The sequence below is a fragment of the Dendrobates tinctorius genome, unplaced genomic scaffold (assembly GCF_039654945.1).
Source record: "Dendrobates tinctorius isolate UK_male_01 unplaced genomic scaffold, ASM3965494v1 ptg000029l, whole genome shotgun sequence".
Taxonomy (NCBI): domain Eukaryota; kingdom Metazoa; phylum Chordata; class Amphibia; order Anura; family Dendrobatidae; genus Dendrobates; species Dendrobates tinctorius.
This window is the reverse complement of record NW_027361697.1, coordinates 36761117-36776992: the sequence shown is the minus strand read 5'-3', so window position 1 is coordinate 36776992 and position 15876 is coordinate 36761117. Positions and strand designations below refer to the sequence as shown.

Sequence of the window (15876 nt, the reverse complement as noted above, 5' to 3'; positions counted from 1 at the left end):
TCTTCTTCATTCGAGCTGAGTACTCCACAGTTGCAGCATGTAGACGGTCTTCTTTGCTGAGCGGCACTAGTCTCACGTTGGGGGGAAGTTTCTATAGTAGGGGCCCTCTTATATTCAGCCATTTCCTCATGGATCCACTTAATCTCTTTCAGGGCTTCCACCCATTGAGGGGCAGCTACCTCCCTGCTCCATACCTTCCCCACTGGTGCTAACACTCCCTGCTCCTGCTCACACGTGCGCGCCTCACTCTCAACCTGAGAGAAATTCATCTCTGGTTTCTCCCCCACGCGCTCTCGCAAGGCCTGCTTCATCAACACATCTCCCAAGCCTGTCACCAGCTGGTCTCACAGCACAACGTCAATTGACCCTACGCCTACACCGTCCTTCCATTTAATAGCAGTGTGAAGCTCTTGTAGGGCATTCATAAATTGAGTCACGGTCTCCCCCTCTCTTTGTACCTGGCAAAACAGTCGCATGTGCAGATCCCCTACGTCAGTGGGGTCCCTATGCGTCTCCAGGGACATCCCTGCTATCTCTGCCTCCAGGGCTGGTGTCATGGGATGCATCCACATCATTTCCTGGATACGCTCCATCCAATCCCACAACATCACATTGCTCCCATTAAACCTCGGCATCTTATTCAACATGGCTCCCAGTGGAATGCTAGTCCTGGGGCATTCCCTGACTGCTTGGTTCGCCTTGTCCGTGCCTGCGTGTGACATCCTGCCGACTACGCCAAGTGTAATAAGGTGCAGGAGAGATATATTTCACCATGGAACAGGCAGACCAACAGTAAAAGGGGAGGCTTATTTACAAGGGATAATACTGGTAAAACATACAGTATAACAGAGAATGAGATATAACAGATTATAACAACAGCAGAGAGACATATATGGGGTTCAATCAGTAGAAAAGGTATTTTCCTATGAGACAAGCTTAGTCCCGGGGGTCTTGATTGAAGGGGATCACTCTTGTCCAATGTTGGCACCGAGGCACAAGCGGTGCTTGATGTCCTCTGTCTCTGGGTTCCTTAATGAAGTCCAACTGGAGTATGAGGGGTTAACGCAGGAGCCAAAAGGGTCTGAGGCTGACGATATGCCCCTTTTTCTCCAAGTCCTTCTCCCTGCTTTGGCAGAGGTGTTCTCTCACCAGCATCAGGGGCTCTACATTAACACATGAATCACAGCCCCTTGTCCGTGGTTCAGTCTCTCTATACAGCTCTCAGCTCAGCTACTGAATGCAGCCTGTCTGCAAGGAAGCATCTTGCCACTATCACAGTCTCTCTAAGGAGGTTCACAGGGAAGTCTCTAATCACAGCATACAGCCCTTGGTCTGGACACAGACTTCACATGGGGATCAGGACACAACTTATCTGTCACTGCAGACTCCAACTGTTCGTAGTCACGGGCTGTGGTCTCTGCTTCTCTGCAAATCTCAGTCTGTCCACAGGGTCAGGGCGCAGCTCCACTGTCTCCACAGTACACAGTCTCATGTACTAACGTTCTGCTGTCCCCCCGACTTTCTCTGTGACCGGGAGCTCTGTCTCTTCTGCAGTCTCTATCAGCGTCCTTCCCCTTCAGCTCCCCAGGCTGCACTGAGAGAAAGCCCGGGCAGATTTCCCACTCTCTGCTCTCCTCTCCTGGCCCCCTGTGCTCAGCCCCTCCCCTGTCCAATGGTTCTGTGCATGGAGCAGAGGAGGCAGCCCCCCCAGCTGCTCTTGTACTTCACCTCCTTACATTGCTGTCTGCTTTTTCTATTTAGATAGATAGATGATAGATAGATAGACAGACAGATAAAAATAGGTATCAGAACACTGACGCTTTTCGGAATAAGATTCCTATGATTAAAGAATCTTATTCTGACATGCGTCATATATTTTGATTCTTATTTTTAATGTTGTCTTTGTGCATGGATCTAGAATAAAGAATGTATTCAAGGACCACAGAGTGTAGACTTTTCTTCAGTATAGCTGAATATGGACCCTATTTTTATATGGGAATTTCTTTTGCACCTTTAATAAAACACGGGTGTGGGGGTATGACAGAAATATCATCGCCATCTATGCCTCCAATAATATGTTATGCTTGACAAAAACAAATTGCATTCAAAGTATCTTAGGCCCCTTTCCCATATCAGTTTTTCACAGATTGTGAAAAACTGGTGCAACGGGTTCATTTTTTCGCTGGATCCAATTGCCCTACCTGGTAATAATAATTGGAGCATGCTCAGTTTAAAAAAACGGAATCTGTCGCTGGATTCCGTCATTTGACGGACAGCGACGGATCCTGCGCCCATAGGCTTCCATTATAGCCAACGATGGACGGCGCTGGATCCGTTGCTGTCCGACTTTTTGATGGAGACAAAAATCGTAATTTTGTCCGTTGTCTCTGGCCGACAGAGGCAAAATTTTTGGCAGATCTAGTGAACGATGAACGAAATATGAGGCCATCCGTTGCAATCCGTCGCTAAATCAAGTCTATGAGAAAAAATTGGATCCAGTGGCATCAGTCACAGGATCCATTTTTTTCCAAAAACGATGGATTGCGACTGATGGAAACAAACTGATGTGTCAAAGGGGCATTAATCAAGCATAAAATGAGTGTACAACACTGTCGCAAAAACCTATTATCTTGTCAACGTTGTCATAATAGGATATCAGAACAAACACAAAAGTCAACAATAGTATTCTTGGTTTGTCAATAGGAAACATCTTTATTTCTAGTAATACAATAAATAATCTCAAATCCAGCAACATATGGCAAGACCCAGGCACAGAATATAGAAGACTGCTGCTCACATCATGTACTGAATACTGACATTACAGAAGAGCTAAACACAAATGTTATAAGGAACATATGTACAGTCATCAGGGATCATCAGAGAAATACCCCAGCAAGATCTGAACTGCGGTATTATTTTTATGGTATCCCGCTAGTGCCAGGAGTCATGATGATGTACTATTTATAAACAATATTCCCACAAACTACCCGCCGATATGGACATATTCGGGCATATTTGAGTTTATTGTTTTGGGAACACAATGATGTTGGCTGATTGTGAATGCCAATAAATTACAGGGTTATTGCCAGCGTTCTTGTAAGTACAGTATGATTGTCTCTCCAATATGCAGCAAGTCTTTTTTTATACTAGATGAAAAGAACCAAGACTTTCGCATTCTTCTAAAACTACATTTAATTGGGTGATACCATAATATTGGCACTGTCCCATCATGTGACGTTAACTATCATAATTGCACTGGAGATTAAAATAGAGTATTCCTATATCTTAATGCTGCCCATGATATTTAGTATATTAATGCAGGTAGGATTGGACGGGATAGGACCCTAGTAATCACACGATATGCCCCCTAGTCCATTAAGAGCCAGTAGATGTTGTACTTCTTCATGTTGACTCTTTATCTGTACATTGTGCCTATGACTAATATTCGAGTCACTCAGTGGTGTAGAATGGGAGTGAGCACAGGAGAAACCACCCTTGGTTCAAAATTCATGGGGGCACTAAATTTTAAAAGACAAAAAAGAAAGTACTACTCCTATGAAGTAGTATGACTAGAACTAATGAGCTAGGGCATTGCACATTCCCAGTACTTTCTGCCCGTGCTCAGGTCGCTGGGCAAGTACTATTTTCAGTGGCATTATCTTCAACAATGTGCTGATATAGTTGGATTCTATGGAAGAACAAGGAACCAGAAGAGCTCCCCACCTCATCATTCTCCTTCCTGTAAACCACAGGTTGCTGTAGGTCTACAGCCTACAAAACAGCAGTGTCCTGGTGCAAGCGGTACCATGATGTTACTGCATTACTCTGCCTGTTCCGGCTCCTTCTGTTTTCAGGGGGAAAGCAAGATTGGTTCTGCTGAATAGGTGAGTATAAACTTACATTTTCTGCAGGGGCATTAATATATTTATTAATTAAGAGGGCACTCAAGGGGCATCATTCAATTTTAAGGGGGTGTTTTAGGGGAAGGGGGGCAATCATTAGTTCTTTTAAGGGGGCACTATTTGTTTTGAGAGAGCACAAAGGGGACGCAAAACTTGAGGCAGAGGAAGTATCTAGTTTTGGGGAATGGAGTAGAAATTAATTTTAGACCAGAATAAAATGTCTTTATTGTTTTATTGATATTGGGCCCATTATATTCCTTTCTCAATAAGTAATGTTACATACACTGTACAGTCACATATGGCCGCATATGATACATGAAAATCTGTGTCAATGTTCAAGAAGTTGAACCTTTTTTGACTTATTACAATAAAATATATATAACCAGGTCTAGTCTTGCTGAAATAAATATTCCCATCTATCCTTGTTTAATAACTTATTTATTCCTCTCCTTACACAGTTACTTAGTAAGCCCGAGACATGTCTGCAGAGGAACAATATATCCCCATATGTCACCATTATAATATAACACTATTTACACCATATAGTTTATTTGGCATCACACACTTTTTGAAAATCACAAACATGCAGAGGTTTTCACGTTCCCAAGCAGATACATGCTCGTAACAGTATTAATTGAATGGATTGTTCCCTGCCATCACCAGCAATTGTTGCCAGCAGTCACCACTATCCTTGTTCTGCCTTTATCCCTTGCATTGTTCATTGACCCATTAGAACGATTCTCTTCACCTTAATAGCAATAAATTATAAAATGCATTGCAAAAAAAAATAACAAATAACTCTCCAAATATCCTTAGAAAAATGCGAATGACTGCAATTAAATTAAAAACATTGTCAAAATAAATATCTGTAATAAAAATAAATGCAGTGTTGCCTGCTTCAGTCAGTAGTTTCTAGCTCCCATCTATCAATATATGACACTGTAAATACAGCAAAAAAATATTGCTATCTATTGGCTTCCTTGGACTAGAGAAAGTTGAACATCGATGCTATTGATCCGGACCTTGTCTCCTCCATTTAGGGGGAAAACTTTCGTACAACCTTAAACATTTACAATTAAAAAATTAATTCACGTCATGTTCTGCCGGCCGGTGTAAAATGGATCTACATAGCATCATATCCTGTATGAGATAGCTTCAGTAAGTCCTTCATAAAGAAGGCACCATAACTCTTTCGAAGTATCACCTGAGAATATTGTATTAGACATGCTTTACCCATTTGACAGTGAGTGCCTAGTCTGTAATTCTTCAAGCTCAACCCCCAACAGAACAGAAATGCATGCAAGACACACACATCTAATAAATAAGAGGAGCAAACTCGGGACCGGATCTGGTAGAGTATAGATAAGAGCACATAGACAATCAGTCCTTAGCTGCGGCCATGCACAGTCTGCGTCTTAGGCGCACTGAGGAATGAAAGGGTTGCTGTCAGTGCTAAGACCTTTCATCTTCTTACTACTTCCACCACTGGTCAAGTGGGAAAGATCCAGGTAGAAATGTGACTTGAGAAAGCGTCGGTAGGAATCCTTCTCCATTAGGATAAATATTTTGTGCTGGGCCTGGTCAAAAGTAGAATGTGTTGGGTGAGGAATATTCTTGATTGTCTCTTCTCGAGTAATTGAATCTAAGTTCACCTGAAAGAAGTTAAAGAAGGAAAATATGTAAGAAGCTATATAACATGTAAAGTCTAGACAATTGGTTTCAAACATAACAATGAAATATTAGATTGACACATCTAGTTTTATCTATTAGATGTAATAGAACCATCAACTTGGCTACATGTAAACACAAAACAATCAAATAATTGTTGATAAAATTAATGTAGTTGCATGTTCTACAACCTTCATCCTACTCCAGATGTATTACTTTACTGTTGATTAAGAAGCTTAAATTACTTCAAAGTTTCTTTAGAGTTAGTAGTATTATTACTCCTTTATCATCAGGTTACAGAAATAAATAAACTTTATGTAGGCCACTTACTTCTCTGGAAGCCTCGACAGAAATAAAGTCATCATATATTTTTTGGGCTTTGCTTGAAAGTTTTGATGTTGATTTAGATTTTTTGTAATTTTCACATGCTAACCAAAAATCAAGGTTTTCTTCACTGTATTCTGATTGAAGGAAGGACCGAAAAGCCACTGTACCACCTAAAAATAACACTGATTCTGTTAGAAGATGAAGGAAACAATTTTAAAAAATCTCTAAACACTACAGTTCTATTCTTTAACAATGTCCTTCAGAAGCTACAACAAGTGGAAGTCCAAATGCTACTTAACACATACTGAAGAACAGAAAATCTTAAAACAAATTACTCAAGTTGAAATATGTTTTATGAGATGACAGTATTAGACTGCTTCTCGTGTATCTTGACCTTCAGTGTACAGTATGAAATAAACAGAATGAAAAAAGAGGGCTCATCCGGTGGTGCTCACCATATGTCTAATATCTCAACATCTGACTCAATTACTGTGGGTCAGGAAGAGGCAAAAATCCTTAAATCTGGGAACCAAGATACAGTTCAACTAACAAATCAATTATACTCTTTCCATCTCAAGGGATTAGAAGCTCATTGTCTTGTACCACAGCCAAACCATGGGCATTTGAGACAAGAAGTGACTTTATGCTGACGTCATTGAGGTCTGATATACAGAGGACAAAATCTCTAGGACAGCCGCGCTTCTCACATTCCATCCATTTGGGTTTTCTTAGCTGACTCAAGTCACGTATACCAAACTATTGGATATGGGAGAGTCTATATGCCATGTTTCTTAGTATCAAGTTCTCAATTTAGTTTATATGTTGGCTCTCCACACATAATTGAACTTTAATTATAGCCCATATCTAATGAAGGATGTAGCATGTTATTAGAATATATATGATACTTTATAAAACACTACTGCTCTCATTTCTGTTAAGGACTATTAATTCAACTTCTAGACTGAAACACCCTATGATTGCTGGAAGAAATATGTTGAGGCACTCTTTTGGCTTTCATTGGCCATTACAAAGGATGATTCAATACCACCTCTCTTGAATGACGAAGTGAAAGACAAGTGCCTCTAACCTTTTGTTCTAACGATCAGTGTCTGATAATTAGAATATTAATTTCTCATGATTTGCAAATATTGTTAAAGCTAACAGCTGATTACTTACAATCACTGTTAATCAGATTTTCCAAACACTCGGCCCATTTCTTAACTTCTTCTTGAGTTAGCCTGGAGAAACAGAGAAATATATAGTCTATAATGTATAACCTTTGAAATATATCTAACCTGCATACTACATTAACAGAGATTTCTATGTAGATTATACCCTATGTACAAGCCAACGCAAATAGAAAGCTTCTACCTTTGACCCATGATGAGCATTGTGTTTTCTAATCAATACTTCACATTTTTCATTTATTGTAAATTTTTCTATGGTGGCATACAATTATAGGAAGGTGTACAAAGCTCTGTGGTTCTAAGTGTATAATTTAAACTGTTGTATTGAACATGCAGTCTGATCAGAATTCAGAATGCTATAGAACAGGAATGGTACCATAGACTGATATATAGTACAGAGACTGATATATAGTACTGTATACCCAAAGAGAACGGACTAGGAGCAGTATATAAAATATATAAATTTTAATATACAAAAATGAGAAATAAAAACAAGATCATACATCAGTAACTTTTGAATAAATACATAAGGGAATCAGCAACACCTAGATACCACACACAGGATGGTTAAGTAAAGGAGTGGCAGAGAAGACCCCAACGCGCGTTTCGAAACAGCTAAGTAGCGAAACGCACGTTGGGGGTTTTCTCAGCCCACTTCACAGCAAGGTTGGTTTTCTTGGCTTAATTATATCTATCTTTTTGTCTCATATACCCCTCTTGGCACTTTGACTATTATTGGTGGTAGTCACAATAGGTATTAGACTTTAACTCTCCCTTTTTTTGTCGTCCAGTTTATGTAGGTCCGGATTTTGGATCACTAAATTACGCACTGTTGCACTTTATATGACCACTGATTGTTATTTTTCTTTTGCACTTTATATATTTCCCCAATTTTTTGGTGGTCATTATTATTTTTTTTGCATGTAATTTAATACCTTCTGTGTACCCCTAACGGCCATTGCTATTGGTATATGTGATTTCTATTTAATTGCCACTCTTTTACTTAACCCTCCTGTGTGTAGTATCTAGGTGTTGCTGATTCCCTTATGTATTTAATCAAAAATTACTGATGTATGATCTTACTTTTATTTCTCATTTTTGTATATTAAAATTTATATATTTTATATACTGCTCCTAGTCCGTTCTCTTTGGGTATAAAGTATTTGATATTGTAATGGATGAGCTTCAATACTTCTAACCTTTTTTTGGGATTATATAGATCTGTAGACTGATACATAGTATTGTGAAAAAAGATTCTGTATAAGCTGCCCTTTATCCTATAAAATCCTTGTTCACTGTAGACATACAGTAGAAGTCCAGTGGACGAACCTAATCTAAGGCTGACGGCAATCCCTGTATATACACTTATCTCAGGAAGGCTGTCAATTACTATTAAGACCGCCCATTGGACTCCTACATCTACAATGAACAAGAATTTTAATGGATGTAGTGCAATTTATACTGAATTTGTTTTCCCACAAAACAATGCATTAATCTCTTCATCTCCTCTTATAGTGTTTAAAAGCTAACATGATCCCTTTATGTTTAATCCATTTATGGTCTGAAAAAATTATCCTGGTTCTGTTTGCTGATGATTTCAAAGCCTCTCGGACCAAATTTTTTGGCATACAGCATGCCACACGCAGGTCATCATGAATTAGACAAGCTGTGACGACATGCCTCCATTCCACCCTGTCCCATCTCTGTTCTGCCTATTTTGGCAGAACAGGGCAAAACCGAAGTGAAGCAGTCATAAGTAGAGATGAGCGAATATCTTTGGGTCCCTATTTATTAGGCAAGCTACAGCGCTAAGGCTAGTTTCACACTAGTGTATGGCCGAGGTGCGGAGGCCTGCGGACTGCCTCTGTGAAGCTCCGTCCCCTGCCGCACCTCCTCCAATCAGCTCCGCCGACCTCGGCATGCGGCGTGCATACCCTATCTTTAGCATTAGGTACGCAGGCCATGCTGATGTATGCGGATGCCTCCACATGTGTCGTTTTGACGGTGTGGCGACCGCACCAAAATGCAACACGTTGCATTCGGCGCAGGTCGCCGCACCATCAAAACAGTGCATGCGGAGGCATCTGCATACATCGGCACGGCCTGCATACCCAATGCTAAAGATAGGGTACGCACGCCAAATGCCGAGGTAGGCAGAGCTGACGGGAAGAGGTGCGGCCGTGGGCAGAGCTTCACAGAGGATGTCCGCAGGCCTCCGCACCTCGGCCATACACTAGTGTGAAACTAGCCTTACTGAAGAAGCTACATCGGGAACCCAGCTAACTGGAGCGCTCTGATAATCAGTTGTTCCGAGCAGCAGCTGCATGTGTCGCGGCTGTGTGACAGTCACAACAAACAGGCTCTCCTTGCTACTTTGCTACTTATTCAATTTTTTTATGCCAGAATTCTGTTGAAAACACTTTGATGAATCTGGGCCTACATTTCCTGTTTTTTCACTTGGGGCTCCTTCAGATGTCAGTGATTTTTTTTTTGCGTACAAAAAATGGACCGAGTTTCATCAGTGTTTTTTTGATATTGATCAATAATTGGTTAGTGTGAGTTTCATGAGTTTTCTTGTGTGAAAAAAATGGAGGTTTCCCAAGCTTCTCCTATCAAACAGTCCATGAAAAACGGACAACACTTAGATGCATATTCGAGTGCTATCTGATTTTTTTCACAAACCTGTAGACTTGCATTGGCGAGTTTTATCAAAATAGGACATATCTCTGGGATTTTCTGAGGACAATTCAGTCCACAAAAATACATCGACATGTGATCTGCCCCGTAGACTATGCTAGGTACGAGATGTATCTGTGAAAAGCACAGATAAAACTCGTACTTGAAAAACTGAATGAGACCTGATTCTGAGCTATGAAGTGCATGAAATTACATGTGTGGGTGTTGTCTTCAAGCCGCCGCAAAATGCTATAATCACTTGGTTGAATAATCGTGGTGGACGCTAGTCTACAGTCAGTAACATCAAGTCACATTTCCACATGAGAAAAAGATTGAATGTCATATGTCATGAGTGCGTAAACGAGTACATATCCTAAATCCATTTTTCGAATCCCCATAATTAAGTTGTTGTATATGGTGATTTCACTCCAGGATCCTGACAATTTAATATGAATATGGGTAGCCCTGGCTGAGCGGGCACTGATAAAGTATTACATAACAGCCCGCACCAGATGATTATCCCACCAGCTGCCCCAAGATGTGATTAGTAAACAGTTCTGCTTATTATACTTTGCCGAGATGGATTTCCCTTCTCTAGAATTGCACAGAGCCATCCATTAGCAATTAATCTATGGGTAATTGGCAATTATTATGTAATTAGTGTGAAGCCTAACTACACACAAGGGACAGGATGATCTTACCTCTGACAACCAGGTTTGTCTTTCTTCACGTACGTGCCGTTATCACAACTATCAGTTTTCTGTAGGAGGAATCCAAGTCGATGCTTCATATCCTTGGCACTGTTAGGGAAGAAAGAAATTGTGTAAATAGCCATCCATTCTATTTCATGTAACCATGACCGATTCTACAAAACTTTCAGGCGTACATGACCCGGGACAGTCAGGGCTTTTTTAATAGGAGAATAACAATATTAGCAATGAGTTCATAAAGTTTCAATTATTTAAGGCTTCACTTTCACACGGTATTTGTGCCAAAATTTTCCGGTAAAAAAATGCTTTTTATGTATTTATTTTGCTGGCTTGTTTTTAGATTTTTTTTACAGTTGTGCTTTTTTTATAGGCTTTTATTTTTTATATAAGAGGCTATAGGAAAATGCAGACACAAAATGATACGCTTAGAGTATGCTGTACTTGGATAAAAATGGCAAAGACTTAAAAAACGCATTAAAAAAAATGAAAATGCATTGCATGTGAATGGCACCTTGTAGGATTGCTGTTAAATTTATATAATTTATTTTTTGGAGTTGTTTTTATTTTCTGCTGAAGTATATCTATTTTAGCAGCCGGAGGTAAAGACTTAGGCTAGTTTCACACTAGCGTAAGGAAGAGCTGTGGAGGGATGTGGACTTCCTCAGTGAAGCTCAGCCCACGGCCGCACCTCCTCCGGTCAGCTCCACCTGTGTCGGTATGTGGCCTGTGTACCCTATCTTTAGCATTAGGTACGCAGACCGTGCCGATGTATGCGGATGCCTCTGCATGCATCATTTTGACGGTGCGGCGACCGCACCAAAATGTAGCACGTTGCGGTCGGCGCAGGTCACCTCACCATCAAAACAACGCAAGCGGAGGCATCCACATACATCGGCACGGCCTGCGTACCCAATGCTAAAGATAGGGTACGCAGGCCGCATGCTGACGGAGGCGGAGCTGACCGGAGGAGGCGCGGCAGTAGGCGGAGGTTCACTGAGGAAGTCCGCAGCCCTCCACAGCTCCCTCATATGCTATTGTGAAACTAGCCTTAGTCAGTTGAAATATTTAAAGGACATCTGTCAGTAGGATCAGCCCTCCTAAGCCATTTATATGAGCATGGAGATCATAGGAAGCTGAATAAAATATTCCAGAGGAATCCGCGTTTATCTAAATGTGTAAATAAGCTGTTAAGAACTATGGAGAATCGGCCTTCAGAGCTTATTTTAAATTAAAGGGGTAGTTACCAGTGTGAGACATGTAATGAGTGACAGTGCGCTCTCCTGATCTTCATGTCTCACACTGATAATGTCCTACCATTTAATGAGCCTTGGCTATTGATATTAAAAAAGTTGTCAAGTTGGAACAAGGTATCTACCTATCCACAGGACTGGTGACAGCATCTATATCGATGGGGGTCTGACTACTGGAACCCTCAGTAATTGCTAGAAGAGGGCACTTTTAGCGCTGTTAGAATGGAGCGGCTGTGCACATGCTCAGCTAGCACTCCATTTATTCCTTATGGGACTGCCATAGAAAGTTGAATACAGCTCTCCGATAGCCCCATAAAAAATAAAGGGCACTGCCACTCCATTCTAGCGGGGATAGAAGTGTCCTGTTCATTCAGCCAATTGATGAGGGTCTCAGTAGTTTGACCCCGCTGATACAGATGTTATCTATCACCCATCCTATGGATACACTTTTATTCATCGTGCCATTTATTGTGCCAATGGCTCGTGCCATTGTTGCTTGCTACCTGGAGGGAGGCAGCAACGATTAGATTCTATAGTCTGCTCTGTAAGCAACCGAAAAAGCTGACAGATTCACGTGATTAAAATATATGAAAATTACAAGTAAATCTAGGTCATAATAATCTGACAATAGTATGTGATAAGAACACAATGACAGAAAACTCAGGGGTGCAAGTCGGAGGCGGCTTCTTGGAATCTTTACTATTGAACCCCTTATTATTTAATAGTAGATGGTGTCCTGGCCCTAGAACTGGGAATTTCTATCTTTAATCTATGTAGACACCAGAAATGATCCATACATGTTATTAAATAGAATAAATGGTAATCCTGGTGATATTAATTATCAATCTCTCTTGGCACGTAGTCCCTATCCAAGACACAGTGATGAAACTCTGGACGATCCCTGATAAAGAGCTGTATAATAATTCATGGGATTGTATCACCATAATTTATCATGTGAAGTCACTTCTATAAGCGACAATGATGTGAATAGATGACATGGAAAAAAGGAGTGATAAAACTGCAATATATAAGTCATCCTCTGCCTCATATCTCATCGTAATAAAATATGGTTACACTGACATAGACCAATAGCGGTAACGCATCATTTCCCGGCCATTTAGAAAACAGTCCTAATTGAAAGGTTCCATATGATATGGACCAGATGTCAGGTGACTACATCTACATGACTTATCCCTATGTATATGGTATCCGTCATTATGGAGAATTAGGTATACACTTATAGAGGACATTTACGTGACGCTGATATTATATTGATTGCAAAATGTTGGGCAGAATCTCCTCCTCTATAGTGATATCTTTAATGCAACTCTGCACATTTTCAGCTCTGCTGTGTCTGAGTGTCATGTCTATATTTCTGCCCCAGTAGAGCAGCCCATCCTCAAATACTAGTCTCAAACCCATGGGAACCCATTCCATAAAGGCAGCCTTTATATTCATCATGAATGTATATTATGTACTCTCCCTTTTATTAAATCATGTGAGAAATAAACATCTAGGCATAGCAGAGCTGAGATTGCGCCATGGCACAGGTTCTTGATGTGTTAGTAATATGGAGCTGCAGATAACGTGATTTCATTATCTTGTGTAGGAGTTAAAAAGAAACGGTTTAATATCAAACTCAGCCCTGCTACATCTGTATACATAGTCATTAGCATTGCTGCTTTGCAGCACAGCAGTGCCGGATTTGCCATTAACAGGAGCAACATCTGCGCGGAGCTTGAAAGTTCGCCTGGTTATTGCATAGATTTCCTCTGCAGACACTGGTTTCCGCCTACACTCTTAAGGCATACTGATAAGTTAATTAGCTTTGTATGAAATTGACCCTCATGGTTTTTTTGTGGACGTGACAAACTCTAGGTAATTAGATTATGAGCCTCTCTGGGAATAGGAACAGACGTGAGAACGGGAAGTGCACAGCGCTACGGAATATGTTGGTGCTATATAAGCAAGCGAAATGCAAAATGCTTATCAAATTTAATTTTGAAAATGTAGTTTTCTTTATAATTGGCACCACCTACATAGTAATTATTTCATTCAATGCTTTAATTAACAAGCACTAAACCTCTAGATGTTAATGACCAATTATACTTCTCATTCTAAGGGCCCCTTTACATTTAGCGATGCACCAGCGATCCCGACAACGATACGACCCGGTCAGGATCGCTGGTGCATCACTAAATGGTCGCTAGTGAGCTGCCAAACAGGCAGATCTCACCAGTGATGTAGCGACGCAGCAGCGGTCGTTACTTACCTTTCAGACGCGGCGATCCTGACATCCTCCCGCCCGCGTCCACGCGTCGCTCGTCGGCGCCAGCAGGAAGTGCCCGACGAGAAATGGAGCTGCACGATCTTGCGCGATCAGCGACGGACAGCGGGGGAGCCGGTCAGAGGTAAGTATCACACATAGCGATATCGCTAGCAATATCGCAAAGGGTCACACCACCATTTTCTCTCCAAGATTATTGGTCAAATTATGCTAATCAGACTGCGATCGGAGTAGGTCCGATTCTCTCGGAGGTGGAGAGAAAAAGAAAGAAAAAAATTTTAAAAAATGTTTCTACACCCTCTCCATTCTGCTTGTCCGATTTTCATATCATCCGATTTTTTTTCATGGACCCATTTGACACGAGCGGGCGAGAGCCATTGATGTTCAGAGGCAAATTGTGCACGCTGAAAATTCTTTCCTTGGACCATTCGATCCGAGGATAAAAAAAATTGGACATGTGCACGGCCCCATGGAACAAATGGGTACATGTGATATCCATCAAAACTGCGGAAAAGCACTCATCGGACATCCGCAAGAACCTAAAGAGTGACTTTATGTTTATCGCTGTAAAATATCGCTAAGCATCAAAAACAGTAACGACTTGCCGTGGTTGATGGGTTTCTGCATACCATAAGTCTTATTATGCACAGTCAGTAAATATTATGTTAAATATGTTTAATATTTACACTACAGATTCACACTACATTCAGCAAGATGCATTGTAAATGAGCTGGTTGTGTAATAAGTGCAGGGCTGTAACCTGGGGTAAGTGGCTTTACAGCACAATATGGTGTAGGATTCTAGCACTGCACAATGGCATCACTGTTACACTCTATGGCCAGTGATTCCAGGCTGCTTGCCAAAGCCTTCTATGAATGCAGGACATATGCCAGTCACTCGGGTTATAAAAGCAGCTCATAAGGGCTGCACAAACGAACTTTGCTCTCCCTACTAATCTGAGTGCCCACGTTACCAGTAGACCTTGCCAAATGATAGTGCTGGGCTCGTTGGTAATAAAATAATCAGTTCTGACCAATGGAAATCTATCAGCATAAGAGATTATTTTCATACGCACGTCCTTATCAATAGTAACAACAATCATTAGAAGCATAAAGATCATTTCATTGATTTGGACATGGACGACCAGTATTAGATTAGTGGATATGCAGATAGACTAATATTCCCCAATCTTAGTGCCTGAGGATACCCTACTTTACACCTTATAGTAAAATCTTCATTTCAACCAGAACCAAGGTTTGTCTATAGTCGATATTAGAAAAACTGGATCCAAAATCCGATTTAACTGACCCTACGGAAACTCCATGCAATGTCATCTACAACCAACCGCCCCGCAATGAGTTAACACCTTGGGATAAGGAACCAATGATGTTCTCAGCTTGGAAGCAGCTGGGGTGCAATGCTCTGCAGTGCTGAATGGCAGCAAAGCAATGCCCCAAAGCAGTACAAGGCCCCTATATAATGCTCTGCTCCGCGATATATTAGCGGAGGTCTTACATAAGCCCATTTATGATGACATACCCCCCCCTTGCAGATTGCAGCCTCACCTTTTCAGACAGGTGGCGGGGAAGGAGGTCACTCCAGCAAGTCCTTTGCACATCTTGGCTGTGAGGTCAGGTTCCCAGACCGGGACACTATTATATCTCTGTTTGGTGCCTGTGTCGCTGGATTTGTCTGTCCAGTTTGTCGCTGCTCTGCTGCTGCTGCTGCTGCTGACTCCCATCCTCTCATCTTTTTATAGCCTCAAACAGCAGCACTCAGAGGCAGGCAGCAGCCAATCACATCCAGCCCTGACCTGCTCGCAGCATCCTCCCTCTTTGCTGCCAGCATCTTCCCTCCCTTTCTCTTTTT

The 15876-nt window shown here is 41.3% G+C and overlaps 1 protein-coding gene across 1 annotated transcript; it reads right to left on the bottom strand.

The window, feature by feature from the left end:
- Positions 1–2685: 2685 nt before the first annotated feature.
- RGS4 (regulator of G protein signaling 4) lies at positions 2686–15831 on the bottom strand. The gene is made up of 5 exons (XM_073571611.1): positions 15573–15831; positions 10462–10560; positions 7074–7135; positions 5901–6067; positions 2686–5554 (listed from the first exon to the last, which is right to left on the bottom strand). The coding sequence occupies exons 1-5, from the start codon at positions 15746–15748 to the stop codon at positions 5318–5320; spliced, it is 741 nt and encodes a 246-aa protein (XP_073427712.1). The 5' UTR covers positions 15749–15831; the 3' UTR covers positions 2686–5317.
- Between the last annotated feature and the right edge of the window lie 45 nt (positions 15832–15876).

What these genes read in the sequence shown, in the direction of transcription:
- RGS4 (XM_073571611.1), bottom strand. Translation starts at nt 15,748, where the DNA reads ATGGGAGTCAGCAGCAGCAGCAGCAGCAGAGCAGCGACAAACTGGACA. An exon ending in CCCGCCACCTGTCTGAAAAG is followed by an intron (nt 10,561 to 15,572) that starts GTGAGGCTGCAA and finishes CTTCCCTAACAG; the next exon opens with TGCCAAGGATATGAAGCATC. An exon ending in GACAAACCTGGTTGTCAGAG is followed by an intron (nt 7,136 to 10,461) that starts GTAAGATCATCC and finishes CTGTTTCTCCAG; the next exon opens with GCTAACTCAAGAAGAAGTTA.